This window comes from Cherax quadricarinatus, unplaced genomic scaffold, assembly GCF_038502225.1.
Source record: "Cherax quadricarinatus isolate ZL_2023a unplaced genomic scaffold, ASM3850222v1 Contig148, whole genome shotgun sequence".
Taxonomy (NCBI): domain Eukaryota; kingdom Metazoa; phylum Arthropoda; class Malacostraca; order Decapoda; family Parastacidae; genus Cherax; species Cherax quadricarinatus.
The window spans coordinates 143,805-170,000 of NW_027195174.1; the positions used below are offsets into that span (position 1 = coordinate 143,805).

The 26,196-nt window shown below is 38.0% G+C and overlaps 1 protein-coding gene across 1 annotated transcript in view; it reads right to left on the bottom strand.

Annotated features, from left to right (window-relative positions):
- l(3)80Fj (lethal (3) 80Fj) overlaps positions 1–26,196 on the bottom strand; it is a gene marked incomplete at its 3' end in the record, with an annotated part of 271,490 nt that overhangs the window by 136,790 nt on the left and 108,504 nt on the right. The window contains 1 exon segment of the mRNA XM_070080109.1: positions 17,900–18,133. Within this exon segment, the coding sequence (XP_069936210.1) occupies positions 17,900–18,133 (234 nt within the window).

The following is a 26,196-nucleotide window of genomic DNA, read 5'->3' on the forward strand; positions in this document are numbered from 1 at the left end:
GTTCAGGGTCCAAACTGTAGATCTACGCCATGAGCTCAGCTCACTCTGATAAACTGTGAGTGGTAAATTTGGGCCTAGATATGAGAGAATACATCTATGTGGTATGTGTGCACCACATAAAACAAATCCTGCAGTACACTGTGTATAATGAGAGAAAAAAACTGAGACCATGATTTTCGATTAAAACAGCGACTTCGCAGTGTTTTTTCGTATGTTTTTTACAGTTGTATAGTAGACCCCCGGTTAACGATATTTTTTCATTCCAGAAGTATGTTCAGGTGCCAGTACTGACCGAATTTGTTCCCATAAGGAATATTGTGAAGTAGATTATTCCATTTCAGACCCCCAAACATACACGTACAAATGCACTTACATAAATACACTTACATAATTGGTCGCATTGGGAGGTGATCGTTAAGCGGGGGTCCACTATATTTGCAATTTCTTGGTATCATTTGGTAGAATGGAAGACATATTACAGAAATAGAGATGATTTTGATTGGTTTTAGCACTGGAAATGGCTTGAAACTGAGCTCAAAGTAGCAGAAATGTTAAATTTTTGTCGATGTTCAAGAGTAAACAAACAACCTCACACGTCTAATACACGCCAGCTGGTGGGTTTAATATACATTCACAAATGTGGTGATGATATTTATACAATTATTACATTATTGCATAACAGTAAATCTTCTATTTTTTGGTGTGAATAAAAATTCATTATGTGAATAAAAAATCAAAAGGAATTTATTTGTAAAGCCTCAAAATGTAACTAATGAATAGAGGAAATGTTAGTTTAGTGCCAGGAATACCTACATTGTTTATTCTGGACCCTATTTTGATATTGGAATATTTTGAACTTTGTGTTAAATTGGCCAAATTACCAATTTCCGATCACTTTATTTTTTAGTTGAAACAGTTGACTTGGCGATTTCTTGTGCTCAATCGATAGAATAGAAGTAATACTAGTGAAATAGCTAAGAATTTGGTCGACTGGAATAATGTAATTGGCCTAAAATGGGAGTCAAAGTTGGCACAATCACTGATTCGTAAATATCGATGACACATCAAAATTCACGAGAGCATAATTTCGTCAATTTTCCATCAAATTTCGTAGTTTTTGTTTTATTACCTTCACAAAAAGATTCTCTACCATTTCATAAGAAAAATAATTTTTTTTTTTTTTTGAAAATTCTTGGACACTGGGACACCACTTCAGATTTTGGCCTTGGACCCTGAAAAGGCTAAAACACTTGAAATTTTGGAAAGTTTCCAGATATAACAGAGAGATGCTCACAGAGAATGAAAACAAACCAGGTGGGGTGTGCCGTATTAGAAAGACAAGGAGCCATATCGTGAGTTTTGGTCATAATTTGAAATCACTGTATCAGCAGAACGCCGTAAGGCGAATTGCCATAAAGAAGGGCCCTACTGCAAATATGAAGTACTGCAAACTTTCAAAAATCTTATCAGTGTCCAATATACATAACAATAATATACGTAGTAGTGCATGAAAAAATGTTCTTTCATTTAACCCTTTCAGGGTCCAAGGCCAAAATCTGAAATGGTGCCCCAGTGTCCAAGAATTTAAAAAAAAAAAATTGTTATTTTTTTCTTATGAAATGGTAGTGAATCTTTTTGTGAATGTAATAAAACAAAAAGTACGAAATTTGATGGGAAATTGATGAAATTATGCTCTCGTGAATTTTGATGTGTCAGCGATATTTACGAATCGGCGATTTTGCCGACTTTGACTCCCATTTTAGGCCAATTACATTATTCCAGTCGACCAAATTCTTAGCTATTTCACTAGGATTATTTCTATTCTATCAATTGAGCACAAGAAATCGCCAAGTCAACTGTTTCAACTACAAAATAAAGTGACCGGAAATTGGTAATTTGGCCAATTTAACACAAAGTTCAAAATATTCCAATTTCAAAATAGGATCCAGAATAAACAATGTAGGTATTCCTGGCACTAAACTAACATTTCCTCTGTTCATTAGTTACGTTTTGAGGCTTTACAAATAAATTCCATTTTGATTTTTTATTCACATAATGAATTTTTATTCACACCAAAAAATAGAAGATTTACTGTTATGCAATATTGTAATAATTGTATAAATATCATCACCACATTTATGAATGTATATTAGACCCACCAGCTGGCGTGTATTAGATGTGCGAGGTCGTTTGTTTACTCTTGAACATCGGGAAAAATTTAACATTTCCGCCACTTTGATCTCAGTTTCAAGCCATTTCCAGTGCTAAAACCAATCAAAATTATCTCTATTTCTGTAATATGTCTTCCATTCTATCAAATGAGACCAAGAAATCACAAATACACCTATAAAAAACATACGAAAAAACACTGCAAAGTCGCTGTTTTAATCGAAAATCACGGTCTCAGTTTTTTTCCTCTCATTATACACAGTGTGCTGCAGGATTTGTTTTATGTGGTGCACACATACCACATAGATGTATTCTCTCATATCTAGGCCCAAATTTACCACTCACAGTTTATCAGAGTGAGCTGAGCTCATGACGTAGATCTACGGTTTGGACACTGAAAGGGTTAAATACTTCAGCCTTTCTGTCCACAAAAACTTTACAATGCCTACAAGACTATTTTGAATAATTAAAAAATATAAATACAAAATATAGGTAGTAGGTTGGTAGACAGCAACCGCCCAGGGAGGTACTACCGTCCTGCCAAGTGAGTGTAAAACGAAAGCCTGTAATTGTTTTACATGATGGTAGGATTGCGGTGTCTTTTTTCTGTCTCATAAATATGCAAGATTTCAGGAACATCTTGCTACTTCTACTTACACTTAGGTCATACTACACATACATGTACAACCATGCAAAACAACCACTCTGAAAGAATAGAGAAATTCCAAGCGCTTTCGTGACTACTCACATTATCAAGGATAGTTCCTTGATAATGTGAGTAGTCACAAAAGCGCTTGGAATTTCTCTATTCTTTCAGAGTGGTTGTTTTGCATATTTTGAAATCACCTGTTCACTGTGATCTTATTGCATGTACAACCATATATATACACACACCCCTCTGGGTTTTCTGCTATTTTCTTTCTAGTTCTTGTTCTTGTTTCCTCTTACCTCCATGGGGAAGTGGAACAGAATTCTTCCTCCGTAGGCAATGCATGTTGTAAGAGGCGACTAAAATGCCGGGAGCAAGGGGCTAGTAACCCCTTCTCATGTATAAATTACTAAATTTAAAAAGAGAAACTTTTGTTTTTCTTTTTGGACCACCCCGCCTCGGTGGGATACGGCCGGTTTGTTGAAAGAAGAAAGAAAATACGAAATTACATATAACCCACAATTTGAGGAAGATTATTCAAACAATTTTAGGCACTACTACTAAAAATTCTCCCATTACAGTGGAACCCCAGATTTCATACTTAATCCATTCCAGGTCATTCTAAATCTGAAACGTATAGAACCGAAGTAATATTCCCATAAGAAATAATGTAAATCCAATTAATCTGATCCAAACACTCAAAAATATTCACAAAAAAAAAAAAAATAATTTTTTAACCCTTAAATTGTCCAAACGTAGATCTAAGTTTGCAAGCATAGTGCTCCGGATGTAGATCTATGTTTTATTTTTCATTCCTTCAAATTTGGCCCAACAGGCTTGAGTCGTCTCGACATGAAAGAATGGATCTGCGCCCTCAGTGTGCGCAGTATTAAAAAAATATGGAACCACTTAGTACCCTGTAGGAGCACCAGTTCAAGCGAGTGCCAGCTACAGAAAATAGCTTAGAAAACACCAGGGATTCACTGATGCCATGTCGCATTAACACTCCCCTTTTAAGAGGAAAGTAAAAATAGGTTAGATAAATACATGAGTGAGTGTAGGTGGGTGTGAGTTGGACCTGAGTAACTTGTGCTACTAGGTCTGATGTAGTGCTCCTTCCTTCAGTGAATGTGACCTGACTAGGTGGGTCATTGGTCTAAGCAGCAGATGTAGGTGGTGTCACATTTGTTCAATGTGGAAGTAGGTCATGCCCATGGGATAGGCAAGCAAAGAATTCCCAAGTATTAAGATCCCAAGAAGTTGTAGTGTCTGACAGGGGTCTTAATACTTGGAAATTCTTCGCTTGCCTAACCCTTGGGCACGGCCTACTTCCACATTGAACAAATGTGACACCACCTACGTCTGCTGCACCTCTCCTGCCTACGGTATATAAGCCACTTCTCCGCATATATGCTGTATTCTATTCAAGATTGATGTACTGACCACATCAACTCAAGGTTGAGGGACTGATTACCTCATTCTTCTCCTGTTCTTCACGATTCTCCTTTGTATGGACTGATGAAGCCACTGTGTGGCAAAATATTTCCTCAATAAAGAAACACAAGAGTTGCACATGTGTCTAATTTATCAATGTGTCGGTTCTCTGAACCATTCATCTACAATCTCTATCTATATCTCTAACTATATATCTGTCTATATCTCTATATCTGTCTATATCTCTGTCTATCTATATCTGTCTGTCTATCTCTCTCTCTGACATGTACACATAAGTACAATTATATAGTGTAAATTACCTAGGATAACACAAAAATTCCAGGCAAAGACAGACAGATAGATAGATAGATAGATAGATAGATAGATAGACACAGACAGACAGAGACACAGACAGACAAACATGTTTGTGTTTATCAGTGAAAACAAGTAAAGCCAGGGTTCCCAGAGTGCCCATATATCAAATGTCACTGAGATGTCAACAGTTGTCATAATACCATTCTTCAAGGAGTTTGGTACATACTCCAGGCACATACAGGAAGACACAAAGACAGATAAGCAGAGCTAGACAGGTAAGTAGAGCTAGACAGATAAGCAGAGACAGGCAGACAGCTAGACAGACACACAGACAGACAAGACGTTTGTGTGTAACAGTGATAACAAATACAGGAGGGTTAGTTGGAGCAGTTCAAATTCATCAAATGTCAGTGTGGGCTGTCACCAGTATAGTGATGCTTGTCCTAACACCATGATTCATGGTATATGCTTCATGGTATATGCTTCATGGTATATGCTTCATGGTATATGCTTCATGGTATATGCTTCATGGTATATGCTTCATGGTATATGCTTCATGGTATATACTTAATGGTATATACTTAATGGTATATGCTTCATGGTATATGCTTCATGGTATATGCTTCATGGTATATGCTTCATGGTATATGCTTCAAGGTATATGCTTCATGGTATATGCTTCATGGTATATGCTTCATGGTATATGCTTCATGGTATATGCTTCATTGTATATGCTTCATGGTATATGCTTCAAGGTATATGCTTCATGGTATATGCTTCATGGTATATACTTAATGGTATACACTTAATGGTATATGCTTCATGGTATATGCTTTGAGGTATATGCTTCATGGTATATGCTTCAAGGTATATGCTTCATGGTATATGCTTCATGGTATATGCTTCAAGGTATATGCTTCATGGTATATGCTTCATGGTATATGCCTCAAGGTATATGCTTCAAGGTATATGCTTCATGGTATATGCTTCATGGTATATGCTTCATGGTATATGCTTCATGATATATACTTAATGGTATATACTTAAAGGTATATGCTTCATGGTATATGCTTCAAGGTATATGCTTCATGGTATATGCTTCATGATATATACTTAATGGTATATACTTAAAGGTATATGCTTCAAGGTATATGCTTCATGGTATATGCTTCATGGTATATACTTAATGGTATATACTTAAAGGTATATGCTTCATGGTATATGCTTCAAGGTATATGCTTCATGGTATATGCTTCATGGTATATGCTTCAAGGTATATGCTTCATGGTATATGCTTCATGGTATATGCTTCATGGTATATGCTTCATGGTATATCCTTCAAGGTATATGCTTCATGGTATATGCTTCATGGTATATGCTTCATGGTATATGCTTCAAGGTATATGCTTCATGGTATATGCTTCATGGTATATGCTTCATGGTATATGCTTCATGGTATATGCTTCATGGTATATGCTTCATGGTATATGCATGGTATATCTTTGAGGTATATGCTTTGAGGTATATGCTTCATGGTATATGCTTCATGGTATATGCTTCATGGTATATGGTATATGCTTCATGCTTTGAGGTATATGCTTCATGGTATATGCTTCATGGTATATGCTTCATGGTATATGCTTCATGCTTCATGGTATATGCTTCATGGTATATGCTTCATGGTATATGCTTCATGCTTCAAGGTATATGCTTCATGGTATATGCTTCATGGTATATGCTTCATGGGTATATGCTTCATGGTATATGCTTCATGGTATATGCTTCATGGTATATGCTTCATGGTATATGCTTCATGGTATATGCTTCATGGTATATGCTTCATGGTAAATGCTTCATGGCATATACTTAATGGTATATACTTAATGGTATATGCTTCATGGTATATGCTTTGAGGTATATGCTTCATGGCATATACTTAATGGTATATGCTTCATGGTATATGCTTCATGGTATATGCTTTGAGGTATATGCTTCATGGTATATGCTTTGAGGTATATGCTTCATGGTATATGCTTCATGGTATATGCTTCATGGTATATGCTTCAAGGTATATGCTTCATGGTATATGCTTCATGGTATATGCTTCATGGTATATGCTTCATGGTATATGCTTCAAGGTATATGCTTCATGGTATATGCTTCATGGCATATACTTAATGGTATATACTTAATGGTATATGCTTCATGGTATATGCTTCATGGTATATACTTCAAGGTATATGCTTCATGGTATATGCTTCATGGTATATGCTTCAAGGTATATGCTTCAAGGTATATGCTTCATGGTATATGCTTCATGGTATATGCTTCATGGTATATACTTAATGGTATATGCTTCATGGTATATGCTTTGAGGTATATGCTTCATGGTATATGCTTCAAGGTATATGCTTCATGGTATATGCTTCATGGTATATGCTTCATGGTATATGCTTCAAGGTATATGCTTCATGGTATATGCTTCAAGGTATATGCTTCAAGGTATATGCTTCAAGGTATATGCTTCATGGTATATGCTTCATGGTATATGCTTCATGGTATATGCTTCATGGTATATGCTTCAAGGTATATGCTTCATGGTATATGCTTCATGGTATATGCTTCATGGTATATGCTTCATGGTATATGCTTCAAGGTATATGCTTCATGGTATATGCTTCATGGTATATGCTTCATGGTATATGCTTCAAGGTATATGCTTCATGGTATATGCTTCATGGTATATGCTTCATGGTATATGCTTCATGGTATATGCTTCATGGTATATGCTTCATGGTATATGCTTCATGGCATATACTTAATGGTATATACTTAATGGTATATGCTTCATGGTATATGCTTTGAGGTATATGCTTTGAGGTATATGTTTCATGGTATATGCTTTGAGGTATATGCTTCATGGTATATGCTTCATGGTACATGCTTCATGGTATATGCTTCAAGGTATATGCTTCAAGGTATATGCTTTGAGGTATATGCTTCATGGTATATGCTTCATGGTATATGCTTCATGGTATATGCTTCAAGGTATATGCTTCATGGTATATGCTTCATGGTATATGCTTCATGGTATATGCTTCATGGTATATGCTTCAAGGTATATGCTTCAAGGTATATGCTTCATGGTATATGCTTCATGGTATATGCTTCAAGGTATATGTTTCATGGTATATGCTTCATGGTATATGCTTCATGGTATATGCTTCATGGTATATGCTTCATGGTATATGCTTCATGGTATATGCTTCATGGTATATGCTTCATGGTATATGCTTCATGGTAAATGCTTCATGGCATATACTTAATGGTATATACTTAATGGTATATGCTTCATGGTATATGCTTTGAGGTATATGCTTCATGGCATATACTTAATGGTATATGCTTCATGGTATATGCTTCATGGTATATGCTTTGAGGTATATGCTTCATGGTATATGCTTTGAGGTATATGCTTCATGGTATATGCTTCATGGTATATGCTTCATGGTATATGCTTCAAGGTATATGCTTCATGGTATATGCTTCATGGTATATGCTTCATGGTATATGCTTCATGGTATATGCTTCATGGTATATGCTTCATGGCATATACTTAATGGTATATACTTAATGGTATATGCTTCATGGTATATGCTTTGAGGTATATGCTTTGAGGTATATGCTTCATGGTATATGCTTTGAGGTATATGCTTCATGGTATATGCTTCATGGTACATGCTTCATGGTATATGCTTCAAGGTATATGCTTCAAGGTATATGCTTTGAGGTATATGCTTCATGGTATATGCTTCATGGTATATGCTTCATGGTATATGCTTCAAGGTATATGCTTCATGGTATATGCTTCATGGTATATGCTTCATGGTATATGCTTCATGGTATATGCTTCAAGGTATATGCTTCAAGGTATATGCTTCATGGTATATGCTTCATGGTATATGCTTCAAGGTATATGTTTCATGGTATATGCTTCATGGTATATGCTTCATGGTATATGCTTCATGGTATATGCTTCATGGTATATGCTTCATGGTATATGCTTCATGGTATATGCTTCATGGTATATGCTTCATGGTAAATGCTTCATGGCATATACTTAATGGTATATACTTAATGGTATATGCTTCATGGTATATGCTTTGAGGTATATGCTTCATGGCATATACTTAATGGTATATGCTTCATGGTATATGCTTCATGGTATATGCTTTGAGGTATATGCTTCATGGTATATGCTTTGAGGTATATGCTTCATGGTATATGCTTCATGGTATATGCTTCATGGTATATGCTTCAAGGTATATGCTTCATGGTATATGCTTCATGGTATATGCTTCATGGTATATGCTTCATGGTATATGCTTCATGGTATATGCTTCAAGGTATATGCTTCATGGTATATGCTTCATGGCATATACTTAATGGTATATACTTAATGGTATATGCTTCATGGTATATGCTTCATGGTATATACTTCAAGGTATATGCTTCATGGTATATGCTTCATGGTATATGCTTCAAGGTATATGCTTCAAGGTATATGCTTCATGGTATATGCTTCATGGTATATGCTTCATTGTATATACTTAATGGTATATGCTTCATGGTATATGCTTTGAGGTATATGCTTCATGGTATATGCTTCAAGGTATATGCTTCATGGTATATGCTTCATGGTATATGCTTCATGGTATATGCTTCAAGGTATATGCTTCATGGTATATGCTTCAAGGTATATGCTTCAAGGTATATGCTTCAAGGTATATGCTTCATGGTATATGCTTCATGGTATATGCTTCATGATATATGCTTCATGGTATATACTTAAGGGTATATGCTTCAAGGTATATGCTTCATGGTATATGCTTCAAGGTATATGCTTCAAGGTATATGCTTCATGGTATATGCTTCAAGGTATATGCTTCAAGGTATATGCTTCAAGGTATATGCTTCATGGTATATGCTTCAAGGTATATGCTTCAAGGTATATGCTTCATGGTATATGCTTCAAGGTATATGCTTCAAGGTATATGCTTCATGGTATATGCTTCATGGTATATGCTTCATGGTATATGCTTCATGGTATATGCTTCAAGGTATATGCTTCAAGGTATATGCTTCATGGTATATGCTTCAAGGTATATGCTTCAAGGTATATGCTTCAAGGTATATGCTTCATAGTATATGCTTCATGGTATATGCTTCATGGTATATGCTTCAAGGTATATGCTTCAAGGTATATGCTTCAAGGTATATGCTTCAAGGTATATGTTTCATGGTATATGCTTCATGGTATATGCTTCATGATATATGCTTCAAGGTATATGCTTCAAGGTATATGCTTCATGGTATATGCTTCATGGTATATGCTTCATGGTATATGCTTCAAGGTATATGCTTCATGGTATATGCATCAAGGTATATGCTTCAAGGTATATGTTTCATGGTATATGCTTCATGGTATATGCTTCATGATATATGCTTCAAGGTATATGCTTCAAGGTATATGCTTCATGGTATATGCTTCATGGTATATGCTTCATGGTATATGCTTCATGGTATATGCTTCATGGTATATGCTTCAAGGTATATGCTTCATGATATATGCTTCATGGTATATGCTTCAAGGTATATGCTTCATGGTATATGCTTCATGGTATATGCTTCATGGTATATGCTTCAAGGTATATGTTTCAAGGTATATGCTTCATGGTATATGCTTCAAGGTATATGCTTCATGGTATATGCTTCAAGGTATATGCTTCATGATATATGCTTCATGGTATATGCTTCATGGTATATGCTTCAAGGAATATGTTTCATGGTATATGCTTCATGGTATATGCTTCAAGGTATATGTTTCATGGTATATGCTTCAAGGTATATGTTTCATGGTATATGCTTCAAGGTATATGTTTCATGGTATATGCTTCATGGTATATGCTTCATGGTATATGTTTCATGGTATATGCTTCAAGGTATATGTTTCATGGTATATGCTTCATGGTATATGCTTCAAGGTATATGTTTCATGGCATATGCTTCAAGGTATATGTTTCATGGTATATGCTTCATGGTATATGTTTCATGGTATATGCTTCAAGGTATATGTTTCATGGTATATGCTTCATGGTATATGCTTCATGGTATATGTTTCATGGTATATGCTTCATGGTATATGCTTCATGGTATATGCTTCATGGTATACTCCAGTGTGTCTAAAACATTGCTGGCACCTATAAATACTTTGTATATATTTCTAGACAATAGTAAATGACCCAGGCAGGTGAAAATGTTAACCTGTCAATGTGACTGTGACTAATATTATGTACTGAAATAGTGTCAGAACAAAGATTAGCTATGAAATCACAAGAACTACTATAAATTGTAATTATCAGAACATAAAAAATATATATAAATTAAAATAAAAATGATTAAAACAGGTATACTGGCAACACTTCTGCAAGTGGCAGGAGTCGATGTTGCCAAAAGGCGAGCTTCCAGAGCCAACTTCGCGATCTTATATCTCAGTAAGTACTAGCCCTAATTTTTTTTTAATCCTGAGTTTTCTTTGATTTTATCTTAATAGTTCTTGGTCTTATTACTTTTCCTATTATATCCATGGGGAAGTGGAATAAGAATCTTTCCTCCGTAAGCCATGGGTGTTGTAAAAGTCAACTAAATTGCCGGAAACAATGGGCTAGTAACCCCTTTTCCTGTAAAGATTACTAAAAAGAATAAGAAGAAGAAGAAAATTGTCAAAGTGAGAAGTCTGAATGTGCGTGGATGTTGTGCAAATGATAATAAAGAGATGATTGTGGATGTTATGAATGAGAAGCTGGATGTCCTGGCTTTAAGTGAAACAAAGCTGAAGGGGGTGGGAGAGTTTCAGTGGAGAGGAATAAATGGGATTAGGTCACGGGTTTCAAATAGAGTTAGAGCTAAAGAAGGGGTAGCAATAATGTTGAAGGATAAGCTATGGCAGGAAAAGAGGGACTATAAATGCATTAATTCAAGGATTATGTGGAGTAAAATAAAGATTGGATGTGAAAAGTGGGTTATAATAAGCGTGTATGCACCTGGAGAAGAGAGAAGTGTAGAGGAGAGAGAGAGATTTTGGGAAATGTTGAGTGAATGCGTGGGGAGTTTTGAATCAAGTGTGAGAGTAATGGTGGTTGGGGATTTCAATGCTAAAGTGGGTAAAAATGTTATGGAGGTAGTAGTAGGTAAATTTGGGGTGCCAGGGGTAAATGTAAATGGGGAGCCTTTAATTGAGCTATGTGTAGAAAGAGATTTGATAATAAGTAATACATCTTTTATGAAAAAGAGGATAAATAAATATACAAGGTATGATGTAGCACATAATGAAAGTAGTTTATTAGATTATGTATTGGTGGATAAAAGGTTGATGGGTAGGCTCCAGGATGAACATGTTTATAGAGGGGCAACTGATATATCGGATCATTATTTAGTTGTAGCTACAGTTAGAGTAAGAGGTAGATGGGAAAAGAGGAAGGTGGCAACAACAAGTAAGAGGGAGGTGAAAGTGTATAAACTAAGGGAGGAGGAAGTTCAGGTGAGATATAAGCGACTATTGGCAGAAAGGTGGGCTAGTGCAAAGATGAGTAGTGGGGAGGGGGGTTGAAGAGGGTTGGAATAGTTTTAAAAATGCAGTATTAGAATGTGGGGCAGAAGTTTGTGGTCATAGGAGAGTGGGGGCAGGAGGAAAGAGGAGTGATTGGTGGAATGATGAAGTAAAGGGGGTGATAAAAGAGAAAAAGGTAGCTTATGAGAGGTTTTTACAAAGCAGAAGTGTTATAAGAAGAGCAGAGTATATGGAGAGTAAAAGAAAGGTAAAGAGAGTGGTGAGAGAGTGCAAAAGGAGAGCAGATGATAGAGTGGGAGAGGCACTGTCAAGAAATTTTAATGAAAATAAGAAAAAAATTTGGAGTGAGTTAAACAAGATAAGAAAGCCTAGGGAACGTATGGATTTGTTAGTTAAAAATAGAGTAGGGTAGTTAGTAGATGGGGAGATGGAGGTATTAGGTAGATGGCGAGAATATTTTGAGGAACTTTTAAATGTTAAGGAAGAAACAGAGGCAGTAATTTCATGCACTGGCCAGGGAGGTATACCATCTTTTAGGAGTGAAGAAGAGCAGAATGTAAGTGTGGGGGAGGTATGCGAGGCATTACGTAAAATGAAAGGGGGTAAAGCAGCTGGAACTGATGGGATCATGACAGAAATGTTAAAAGCACGGGGGGATATAGTGTTGGAGTGGTTGGTACTTTTGTTTAATAAATGTACGAAAGAGGGGAAGGTACCTAGGGATTGGCAGAGAGCATGTATAGTCCCTTTATATAAAGGGAAAGGGGACAAAAGAGACTGTAAAAATTATAGAGGAATAAGTTTACCGAGTATACAAGGAAAAGTGTACGGTAGGGTTATAATTGAAAGAATTAGAGGTAAGACAGAATGTAGGATTGCGGATGAGCAAGGAGGTTTCAGAGTGGGAAGGGGATGTGTAGATCAAGTGTTTACATTGAAGCATATATGTGAACAGTATTTAGATAAAGGTTGGGAAATTTTTATTGCATTTATGGATTTAGAAAAGGCATATGATAGAGTGGATAGAGGAGCAATGTGGCAGATGTTGCAAGTATATGGAATAGGTGGTAAGTTATTAAATGCTGTAAAGAGTCTTTATGAGAATAGTGAGGCTCAGGTTAGGGTGTGTAGAAGAGAGGGAGACTACTTCCCGGTAAAAGTTGGTCTTAGACAGGGATGTGTAATGTCACCATGGTTGTTTAATATATTTATAGATGGGGTTGAAAAGGAAGTAAATGCTAGGGTGTTCGGGAGATGGGGGGGATTAAATTTGGGGGAATCAAATTCAAAATGGGAATTGACACAGTTACTTTTTGCTGATGATACTGTGCTTATGGGAGATTCTAAAGAAAAATTGCAAAGGTTAGTGGATGAGTTTGGGAATGTGTGTAAAGGTAGAAAGTTGAAAGTGAACATAGAAAAGAGTAATGTGATGAGGGTGTCAAATGATTTAGATAAAGAAAAATTGGATATCAAATTGGGGAGGAGGAGTATGGAAGAAGTGAATGTTTTCAGATACTTGGGAGTTGACGTGTCGCCAGATGGATTTATGAAGGATGAGGTTAATCATAGAATTGATGAGGGAAAAAAGGTGAGTGGTGCATTGAGGTATATGTGGAGTCAAAAAACGTTATCTATGGAGGCAAAGAAGGGAATGCATGAAAGTATAGTAGTACCAACACTCTTATATGGGTGTGAAGCTTGGGTGGTAAATGCAGCAGCGAGGAGACGGTTGGAGGCAGTGGAGATCTCCTGTTTAAGGGCAATGTGTGGTGTAAATATTATGCAGAAAATTCAGAGTGTGGAAATTAGGAAAAGGTGTGGAGTTAATAAAAGTATTAGTCAGAGGCAGAAGAGGGGTTGTTGAGGTGGTTTGGTCATTTAGAGAGAATGGATCAAAGTAGAATGACATGGAAAGCATATAAATCTATAGGGGAAGGAAGGCGGGGTAGGGGTCGTCCTCGAAAGGGTTGGAGAGAGGGGGTAAAGGAGGTTTTGTGGGCAAGGGGCTTGGACTTTCAGCAAGCGTGCGTGAGCGTGTTAGATAGGAGTGAATGGAGACGAATGGTACTTGGGACCTGACGATCTGTCGAGTGTGAGCAGGGTAATATTTAGTGAAGGGATTCAGGGAAACCGGTTATTTTCATATAGTCGGACTTGAGTCCTGGAAATGGGAAGTACAATGCCTGCACTTTAAAGGAGGGGTTTGGGATATTGGCAGTTTGGAGGGATATGTTGTGTATCTTTAAATGTGTATGCTTCTAAACTGTTGTATTCTGAGCACCTCTGCAAAAACAGTGATAATGTGCGAGTGTGGTGAAAGTGTTGAATGATGATGAAAGTATTTTCTTTTTGGGGATTTTCTTTCTTTTTTGGGTCACCCTGCCTCGGTGGGAGACAGCCGACTTGTTGAAAAAAAAAAAAATAAATAACATATAGAAAAAAGTGCTCTTCATTTAAAAAAAAAAAAATATTTCTTTATTTTTCAAAATATTCGGAGCGCTACGCGAGTGAACGTAGATCTATGTTTGGAGAGTTTAAGGATTAAAAAATAACTATAGTTTTACATACAGAAAACAATGAGAAATAAATATAAAGCACTAATTTTTACGATAAATAAACATTACATACCTTTATTGAAGACTCTTGTTGGCGTATTGAAGAAGGTGAAGACGGGAGAGAGATCTGAGGTTATTGTTTGGAAGGGAAATCCCCCTCCAAAAGGACTTCAGGTATCAAAGCCTTCTCTGGGGTTACTTCCTTTCTTTGTCTTTTACTAGCACTAGACCCCTGTCCCACTAAAAAATCTGTCCAGAGAGCTCTGTTTCTGGCGTCTCTAAGATTTGCCTAAAATGGGACAAGGTATTGTCACTGAACATGTTGCAGATACGGCTTGTGTCAGCTTTGTCAGGTTGATATTTTTCAATAAAAGTTTGCACCTCATTCCACTTGGCACAAATGTCCTTAATCACTGAAGAAGGTACCTCCTCTCTCTCTCTTCTTCCTCTTCCTCCTCCTCCTCTGAAGCTATTTCCTCAGTTGCAGCCTGTTGCCGTTCCAGTTGTAGCTCTTGCAGCTCTTCAGTGGTTAGCTCTTCCATGTGGTCCTCCACCAACTCTTCAACATCCTCGCCACTCGCCTCCAACCCCATGGATTTCCCCCAAAACACAACAGATTCCACAACAGGCACAGGGTCATCAGGGTCAGCCTCAAACCCTTCAAAATCCTTGTTGAGGATACATTCTGGCCACACTTCTCCAAAGACACAATAGATTCCACAACAGGCATAGCGTCATAAGGCCAGCCTCAAACCCTTCAAAATCCTTGTCGAGGACACATTCTGGCCACAATTTTCTCCATGAAGAGTTCAAAGTCCTGGAAGTCACACCCTGCTAAGCCTTACCTATAAGGCTTATGTGACAGAGGATATTGAAGTGATTCCTCCATAACTCTGAGGTCACTTCAAAGTACCTTTGAAACATTGCTTTCATGTAGAGTTTTTTGAAGTTTGATGCTGGTCCATGGGCTGGATGAGAGGAGTGGTGTTAGGGGGCAAGAACTTCACTGTTATAAAACTGAAATCCCTAATCAACTGGTCTTCCAAATCTGGAGAATGAGCAGGAGTATTGTCCATTACCATGAGGCACTTGAATGGCAATTTATTTTCCAGGAGGTATTTTTTTACACTTGGGCCAAACACTTCATGGACCCATTCAAAGAAAATTTGCCTCATGACCCATGCCTTATGATTAGCTTTCCACATCATGTACAATTTACTCTTGACAGCATTGTTTTTCTTGAACACTGGGATTTTCAGAGTAATACACCAGTAAAGGCTTCACTTTGAAATCCCCACTAGAGTTGCACAGAACAAAAGAGTTAGCCAATCCTTCATAGGCTTGTGTCCTGGCAGTGCCTTTTTCTCCTGCATGATGTAGGTCCTCTTCGGCATTTTCTTCCAAAAGAGGTCTGTTTCGTCACAACCGAACACTTGTTGGGAGTGGAATCCCTCAGTCTCTACGCACCCCTTGATTTCCAGCACAAATTTTTCAGCCGCATGCTTGTCTGAACTTGCAGCCTCACCATGCCTTACAAAACTGTGAATGCCACTACACTTCTTAAATCTGTCAAACCAGCCTCTGCTGGCCTTGTCTTCACTAACACCAGTACTAGTTCCAGGCATTTTCTTTACGAGATTCGTATGCAATTGCCATGCCTTTTCACAAATGATCGTCTCCGAAACACTATCTCCCATTAACTGTTTCTCCCTGATCCACAATAACAACAGCAACTCCAAATCTTCCATTGTTTGTGATCTCTTTTTCATTAACATGTTTAACCCTTTTGCCCCATCAGATTCCTTGATTTGTTCTTTCTTTGCCAGGATAGAAGTAATTCTTGATTTGTTTTTGCCATACATCCTGGCAAGCTGGAGCACACGCACACCACTCTCCCATTTTTCTACAATTTCTACAATTCTATTGTGTTTCTCACTTTCTTTACCAAAGGCACTCTGAACTTTCTTCGGCCCATGGTGGCTTATTTTGTAGTTGCACTTAATAAACAAGCACAAAAACCAATGGATTTTAAGATGTTTGGATGAATGCACGGAGAATATGCTCACTCACTGAGAGACACAGGGAGACTGACTCACCTACGCGTGGCATCCCGGCAGGAGGCTGGCTGACACCGGCAAGGCACCGGCCAAAACACGGCACAAAATTTCGGCCCAAAAACCGGCCTAAATACGATTCAGTCGATACCCGCAGCTGCCGATATTTGGTGTTCCTCTGTAGTTGAAATAATTGACTGGGTAATTTCTTGTGCTCAATAAATAAAATGGAACACATGGAAGTGACATAGCTAAAAATTTGGTCTAATGGAACAATGTAATTGGCCAAAAATAGGAGTCAAAGTGGGCAAAATCATTGATGCGTAATACTGCTGACACAGCAAAATCTGCAAGAGTGTAATTTTGTCAATTTTTCATCAAATTTCATACTTTTTATTTTATTACCTCCAGAAAAAGATTCATAAGAACATAAGAAAGGAGGAACGCTGCAGCAGGCCTGTTGGCCCATACTAGGCAGGTCCTTTACAATTCCTCCCACTAACAAACATTTGACCAACCCAACCCTCAATGCCACCCAAGAAACAAGCTCCGATGTGCAAGTCCCTCTCAAATCCAACCCCTCCCACTCATGTACTTATCCAACCTAAATTTGAAACTACCCAAAGTCCTAGCCTCAATAACCCAACATAGAATTAGGGGGGATATGATTGAGGTGTATAAATGGAAGACAGGAATAAATAAAGGGGATGTAAATAGTGTGCTGAAAATATCTAGCCTAGACAGGACTCGCAGCAATGGTTTTAAGTTGGAAAAATTCAGATTCAGGAAGGATATAGGAAAGTACTGGTTTGGTAATAGAGTTGTGGATGAGTGGAACAAACTCCCGAGTACAGTGATAGAGGCCAGAACGTTGTGTAGCTTCAAAAATAGGTTGGACAAATACATGAGTGGATGTGGGTGGGTGTGAGTTGGACCTGATAGATTTTTAAAATTCTTGGACCCTGTGGGCAATTTTCAGACTGGGGGTCTAGACCTGCAAAGGGTTAAGTAAGAAAACAATACTGTAAATATAATCAATTCGAGTACTAGTAGCTAGTAAAACAGTCTAACAAAACTGTATCTATCTCACCTTTCCATGGGAGTTGACAACAGCCATGGCAGCTTCAAGCATCTTGTTTCGAACCTCAACACTGCGATCACCAAGAGCATCTGGCACAAAAAAATTTGCAAGTGTCACAACAGTGTCAGCTTGAAGTAGTGGCGCAATCTGTTTTAAAGCCATTGCCACCCCAGCCCGACCTTCCCAGAGGTCGACCGCATCTACAACAATGCGGTCATACTGGTCCCTCACAGCTGGAGTCATCTGGATAAACAAAACATTATGTCAGTAACTTTTACATGGCATTATAAACAAACTTTACAAATAAAATTTTACATGTATGTGATCATAATGGAATTTATGACTTTTATATTACAAAATAAATATTAAACCAAAACTTTCTTTTTTTTTTCTTTTATGTCATATTCCACTTCATTTACTTTTTCACCCCAACAGTTGCTTCCCACCAGAACAATGACCCAAAGAAGAAAACACATTCATCATCATTCACTCAAGTGTTGTCTTGCCAGAAGTGTGCTCATATCATAATTATTACCCTATGACTGCATCATCACTTAACTTACAGCAGAAATATATAAATAATAAGATAATTTCTAGGTAGTAGGTTGATAGACAGCAACCGCCCAGGGAGGCACTACCGTCCTGCCAAGAGTGTAAAATGAAAGCCTGTAATTGTTTTACATGATGGTAGGATTGCTAAAGTCCCTTTTTCTGTCTCATGAGCATGCAAGAGTTCAGGTACGTCTTGCTCCTTCTACTTACACTTAGGCCACACTACACATACATGTTTTTTTTTTTTTTTCAACAAGTCGGCCGTCTCCCACCGAGGCAGGGTGACCCAAAAAGAAAGAAAATCCCCAAAAAGAAAATACTTTCATCATTCAACACTTTCACCTCACTCACACATAATCACTGTTTTTGCAGAGGTGCTCAGAACACAACAGTTTAGAAGCATATACGTATAAAGATACACAACATATCCCTCCAAACTGCCAATATCCCAAACCCCTCCTTTAAAGTGCAGGCATTGTACTTCCCATTTCCAGGACTCAAGTCCGACTATATGAAAATAACCGGTTTCCCTGAATCCCTTCACTAAATATTACCTTGCTCACACTCCAACAGATCGACAGGTCCCAAATACCCTTCGTCTCCATTCATTCCTATCGAACATGCTCATGCACGCCTGCTGGAAGTCCAAGTCCCTGGCCCACAAAACCTCCCTTACCCCTTCCTTCCAACCTTTTCGAGGACGACCCCTACCCCGCCTTCCTTCTCCTACAGATTTAAATGCTCTCCATGTCATTCTACTTTGATCCATTCTCTCTAAATGACCAAACCACCTTAACAACCCCTCTTCAGCCCTCTGACTAATACTTTTATTAACTCCACACCTTCTCCTAATTTCCACAATCCGAATTTCCTGCATAATATTTACACCACACATCACCATTAGACAGGTCATCTCCACTGCCTCCAACCGCCTCCTCGCTGCTGCGTTCACAACCCAAACTTCACACCCATAGAAGAGTGTTGGCACTACTATACTTTCATACATTCCCTTCTTTGCCTCCATAGATAACGTTTTTTGACTCCACATATACCTCAACACACCACTCACCTTTTCTCCTTCATCAATTCTATGATTAACCTCATCCTTCATAAAACAATCTGCCGACACATCAACTCCCAAGTATCTGAAAACATTCACTTCTTCCATACTCCTCCTCCACAATTTGATATCCAATTTTTCTTTATCTAAATCATTTGATACCCTCATCACCTTACTCTTTTCTATGTTCACTTTCAACTTTCTACCTTCGCACACACTCCCAAACTCATCCACTAACTTTTGCAATTTTTCTTTAGAATCTCCCATAAGCACAGTATCATCAGCAAAAAGTAACTGTGTCAATTCCCATTGTGTATTTGATTCCCCATAATTTAATCCCACCCCTCTCCCGAACACCCTAGCACTTACTTCTTTTACAACCCCATCTATAAACATATTAAACAACCATGGTGACATTACACATCCCTGTCTAAGACCTACTTTTACCAGTTTGTAGTCTCCCTCTCTTCTATACACCCTAACCTGAGCCTCACTATCCTCATAAAAACTCTTTACAGCATTTAATAACTTACCACCAATTCCATATACTTGCAACATCTGCCACATTGTTCCTCTATCCACTCCATCATATGCCCTTTCTAAATCCATAAATGCAATAAAAACTTCCCTACCTTTATCTAAATACTTTTTGCATATATGCTTCAAAGTAAACACTTGATCTACACATCCCCTACCCACTCTGAAACCTCCTTGCTCATCCGCAATCCTACATTCTGTCTTACCTCTAATTCTTTCAATAATAACCCTACTGTACACTTTTCCTGGTATACTCAATAAACTTATTCCTCTATAATTTTTACAATCTCTTTTGTCCCCCTTCCCTTTATATAAAGGGACTATACATGCTCTCCGCCAATCCCTAGGTACCTTCCCCTCTTTCATACATTTATTAAACAAAAGTACCAACCACTCCAACACTATATCCCCCCCTGCTTTTAACATTTCTGTCATGATCCCATCAGTTCCAGCTGCTTTACCCCCTTTCATTTTACGTAATGCCTCACGTACCTCCCCCACACTTACATTCTGCTCTTCCTCACTCCTAAAAGATGGTATACCTCCCTGACCAGTGCATGAAATTACTGCCTCTGTTTCTTCCTTAACATTTAAATGTTCCTCAAAATATTCTCGCCATCTACCTAATACCTCCATCTCCCCATCTACTAACTCCCCTACTCTGTTTTTAACTAACAAATCCATACTTTCCCTAGGCTTTCTTAACTTGTTTAACTCACTCCAAAATTTGTTCTTATTTTCATTAAAATTTCTTGACAGTGCCTCTCCCACTCTTTCATCTGCTCTCCTTTTGCACTCTATCACCACTCTCTTTACCTTTCTTTTACTCTCCATATACTCTGCTCTTCTTATAACACTTCTGCTCTGTAAAAACCTCTCATAAGCTACCTTTTTCTCTTTTATCACACCCTTTACTTCATCATTCCACCAATCACTCCTCTTTCCTCCTGCCCCCACCCTCCTATAACCACAAACTTCTGCCCCACATTCTAATACTGCATTTTTAAAACTATTCCAACCCTCTTCAACCCCCCCACTACTTATCTTTGCACTAGCCCACCTTTCTGCCAATAGTCGCTTATATCTCACCCGAACTTCCTCCTCCCTTAGTTTATACACTTTCACCTCCCTCTTACTTGTTGTTGCCACCTTCCTCTTTTCCCATCTACCTCTTACTCTAACTGTAGCTACAACTAAATAATGATCCGATATATCAGTTGCCCCTCTATAAACACGTACATCCTGGAGCCTACCCATCAACCTTTTATCCACCAATACATAATCTAATAAACTACTTTCATTACGTGCTACATCATACCTTGTATATTTATTTATCCTCTTTTTCATAAAATATGTATTACTTATTACCAAATCTCTTTCTACACATAGCTCAATTAAAGGCTCCCCATTTACATTTACCCCTGGCACCCCAAATTTACCTACTACTCCCTCCATAACATTTTTACCCACTTTAGCATTGAAATCCCCAACCACCATTACTCTCACACTTGATACAAAACTCCCCACGCATTCACTCAACATTTCCCAAAATTTCTCTCTCCTCTACACTTCTCTCTTCTCCAGCTGCATACACGCTTATTATAACCCACTTTTCACATCCAATCTTTATTTTACTCCACATAATCCTTGAATTAATACATTTATAGTCCCTCTTTTCCTGCCATAGCTTATCCTTCAACATTATTGCTACTCCTCCTTTAGCTCTAACTCTATTTGAAACCCCTGACCTAATCCCATTTATTCCTCTCCACTGAAACTCTCCCACCCCCTTCAGCTTTGTTTCACTTAAAGCCAGGACATCCAGCTTCTTCTCATTCATAACATCCACAATCATCTCTTTCTTATCATCTGCACAACATCCACGCACATTCAGACTTCCCACTTTGACAATTTTCTTCTTCTTATTCTTTTTAGTAATCTTTACAGGAAAAGGGGTTACTAGCCCATTGTTCCCGGCATTTTAGTTGACTTTTACAACACGCATGGCTTATGGAGGAAAGATTCTTATTCCACTTCCCCATGGATATAAAAGGAAAAGTAATAAGACCAAGAACTATTAAGATAAAATCAAAGAAAACTCAGGTGAGTGTGTATAAATACATGTGTACATGTATGTGTAGTGTGACCTAAGTAAGTAGAAGTAGCAAGACATACCTGTAATCTTGCATATTTATGAGACAGACAAAAGACATCAGCAATCCTACCATCATGTATAACAATCACAGGCTTTCGTTTTACACTCACTTGGCAGGACGGTAGTACCTAAATATGTACTTACAAACTGTGCTGGCATGCAGGTACACATTAAAATCACTAAGAATCTCTCTACTCTTCAAGACACTATATTAATAATAATAATAATAATAATCTCTTCGGAACATTAAATGTCGTATATTAAGTTAATACAGTGGACCCTCGACCAACGATGGCATCGTCTAACGTTAAATCCGACTAGCAATACATTTTAACGCAAAAATTTTCCCTCGACTAGCACTAAAAAACTCGACCAACACGATTCGTTCCGTTCGAGACGCGTCCACTTGTGGCCAGTGTTTACAAGCCAGCCAGCCACAGCGGTCCCATCCAAACATACAATCGGAACATTTCATATTATCACAGCGTTTTTAGTGATTGCACCTGCAAAATAAGTCACCATGGGCCCCAAGAAAACTTCTAGTGCCAACCCTACAGCAAAAACTGTGAGAATTACTATGGATATGAAGAAAGAGATCATTGCTAAGTATGAAAGTGGAGTGCGTGTCTCCGAGCTGGCCAGGTTGTACACAAAACCCCAATCAACCATCGCTACTATTGTGGCCAAGAAAACGGCAATCAAGGAAGCTGTTCTTGCCAAAGGTGCAACTATGTTTTTGAAACTGAGATCGCAAGTGATGTGATAGAAGATGTTGAGAGACTGTTACTGGTGTGGATACACGAAAAACAGATAGCAGGAGATAGCATCTCTCAAGCGATCATATGTGAAAAGGCTAGGAAGTTGCATGACGATTTAATTAGAAAAATGCCTGCAACTAGTGGTGATGAGAGTGAATTTAAGGCCAGCAAAGGTTGGTTTGAGAGATTTAAGAATCGTAGTGGCATACATAGTGTGATAAGGCATGGTGAGGCTGCCAGCTCGGACCAAAAAGCAGCTGAAAAATATGTGGAGGAATTCAAGGAGTACATAGACAGTGAAGAACTGAAACCTGAACAAGTGTTTAATTGTGACACTGACAATGTTGTGAAACACTTTAGGAATGTCATAAAGGAATGGGAGGTACAGGCCTCTATGGACAGATATGTTGTGCAAGAGAGGTCCAGTGACTCTGAAGCTGGTCCTAGTGGCATTAAAAGAAGAAGGGAAGTAACCCCAGAAAAGGACTTGACACCTCAAGTCCTAATGGAAGGGGATTCCCCTTCTAAACACTAACACCATCCACACTCTCCCCTCCTCCCATCCTATCAATCATCACCAGATCTTCTATAAAGGTAAGTGTCATGTAATTGTACATGTCTTCTTCAGTTTGTATTAAAATTAATATTTCATGTGTTAAAATTTTTTTTTTCAATACTTTTGGGTGTCTTGCACGGATTAATTTGATTTCCATTGTTTCTTATGGGGAAAATTAACTCGACTAACGATAATTTCGATTAAAGATGAGCTCTCAGGAACGGCTTAATATCGTTGGTCGAGGGTCCACTGTATAAACATTTCCATTAATCCATCTCTGATATTTTTTTCAAAATTATATAATAAACATTCTACATAACATATAAACATGATACACCCACAGTATAAAAACTGACATAAATATGAGATTTGTTTACCAAATGATTTGTAGGATAGTCAGAAGAATTACGTTTTCTCTATCCATAGCTATTCACAACACTTGTGGGTTTAGCGCTTCTTTTTTTATTATAATAATTTATAAGAATAACTTCTAATAATAATAACTTTTAATAATAATTTGTAATAATAATAATAATTTGTCAGAGAATCATTCCTTCTAAAAGTTACATGAGAATGGAAGTGTTGGTCTTTATTTACTACTGTATCACTGTGGAGCCAAATTTTACACAATGTTATTAACCCTTTGACTGTTTCAGGCCCCTCTCTGAAACTGTCATTCTATGTCGCCAAATATTCGAAAAAAAACAAAAATTATTTTTTCTTATGAAAATGTTAGGAATATTTTCCTGAGTGTTGTAGGCCTAAGAAATTTTTTTTGCCATCAGTACTTACCAAGATATAGAGCTGCAAAGCTTGCAGAAAGTGACGTGCGTACGGCAACAGCAGCGACTGCCGCCCACCCGGTATTCTTTTATTTACTCTAATTCAAAGGTTTCTTGCATTTTTCAATATTTTTCTGTTCCAGGTAAGTTATGTGGCCTGTGAGACCAATGTAAGGTGCATTCTTCAAATATACACTCATTGTTTACAACACAATAACAGAACAAACTTTATCACTATTAGTTTGTGTATACACTTTGTTTACACAAACAATACAAAACAATGTTTATTACTATTGTTCCATAATATATATACATATGTACAGTCACTAAACACATTCCTAGAACTGCTGCAGCTTGTGGAACTCTTTGAAAAATGGGTATATGCAGAGGGGCACTTGACACTCCTCACACATAAAACGAGTGTCTCTGCGTGTTTGTGGGCATTTTGTGGTATGTGTACATACATAACACCTCTTCTGAGCATTTTTCTTGGCAGTTGTAAGAGGCAGTTACATGGGGTAGTGATCACCAGGCCTGAAACGAGATGACGTGTGTTGGTAATTTCGTGGGCGCTGGTCTATTGCAGGTGTTGCTCCTTGGTACTTTGCAATTATTTGTCTGATTACTGACAAGCAAAATTCACCATATTTTGGTGTTTTGTTGGTCTTCAACTTGTATATGTTATAAGCATTCAGCATAGAGATATCAACAAGATGGAAAAAAAGTTTTATATGCCACTTATAACTCTTGCGTACACAGTCTGCAAACCCAATCTGCATGTCACATTTGTCCACTAAGAGCATATTGAGGTTGTAGTCCATGACAGCTGCAGGCTTTAGAATGGGTTCATTGGTCTCTCTGTTGTGCCTGCCACTGTGTACCATTTCGTTTCGGTGAACTGATGTCAATGTGACATCACGTTTGTCATGCCACCGAAATGCCATGATGTCATTGGCAGCAAAGGCTTGCACCTCACCTCTGCGAGTGCCAGCGTCGAACCTTGGCATATGTTTACGATTATGACGCACTGTGCCACACACGTCTGTCAAGTTCACTCGCAAGAAATCATTGAGTAAGGGGCTTGTGTACCAGTTATCAGTAAATAACATATGCCCCTTACCAAGATATGGTTCCATCATTGTTCGAACCACATCACCAGAGATACCCAATAACTTCATGGTATCTCTCAAAGTATTACTGCCAGTTTACACAATGATATCCAAAACTAGACCACTTCTGCAATCACACAGTACAAATAGCTTTATACTAAAGCGTTTCCTCTTGCTTGGTATATATTGCTTGAATGAGAGTCTTCCTTTAAATAAAATCAAGGACTCATCAATAACAAGCTTCCTGAAGGGATAAAAATACATGCAGCATCTTTGTTTCAAGTACATAAACACATTTCTGATCTTATATAACCTGTCGCTTCTGTCAGGCCTGGTTTTGTCTGAAAAGTGTAACATACGTAACAGTATCAGAAAGCGATTCACACCTATAATGTCACTAAAACCTGGGGTTGAAATCAGGCATTCTGTTGCCCAGTATGTGGTGACAGTGTGCTTATACACATGTGGCATAAGCATTATTGTGGCAAAAAACAGGTACATCTCTGCCACAGTTGTCTCCTTCCACTTGTGTAGCCGTGATTTTGGTGAGAGAATTGTATTTGCCATGGTGTAATCACAGTATGTGTTTCTTTCCCTGACAATGATGTCCATCAGGGGTTCATCGAAGAATAACTCAAAGCAGTCCAGTTCACTGGCATTGTTCCTAAGTGGACATGATGGCTTTATTCCACTTTGTGTTTCATCAAAGTCATGGGGACTGGGAACAAACCTGTCACCGTCCTGCCAATCCCAGATGCGGTCTGCTGGTGGGGTCTGGATATTGTACCGTGGTTGTG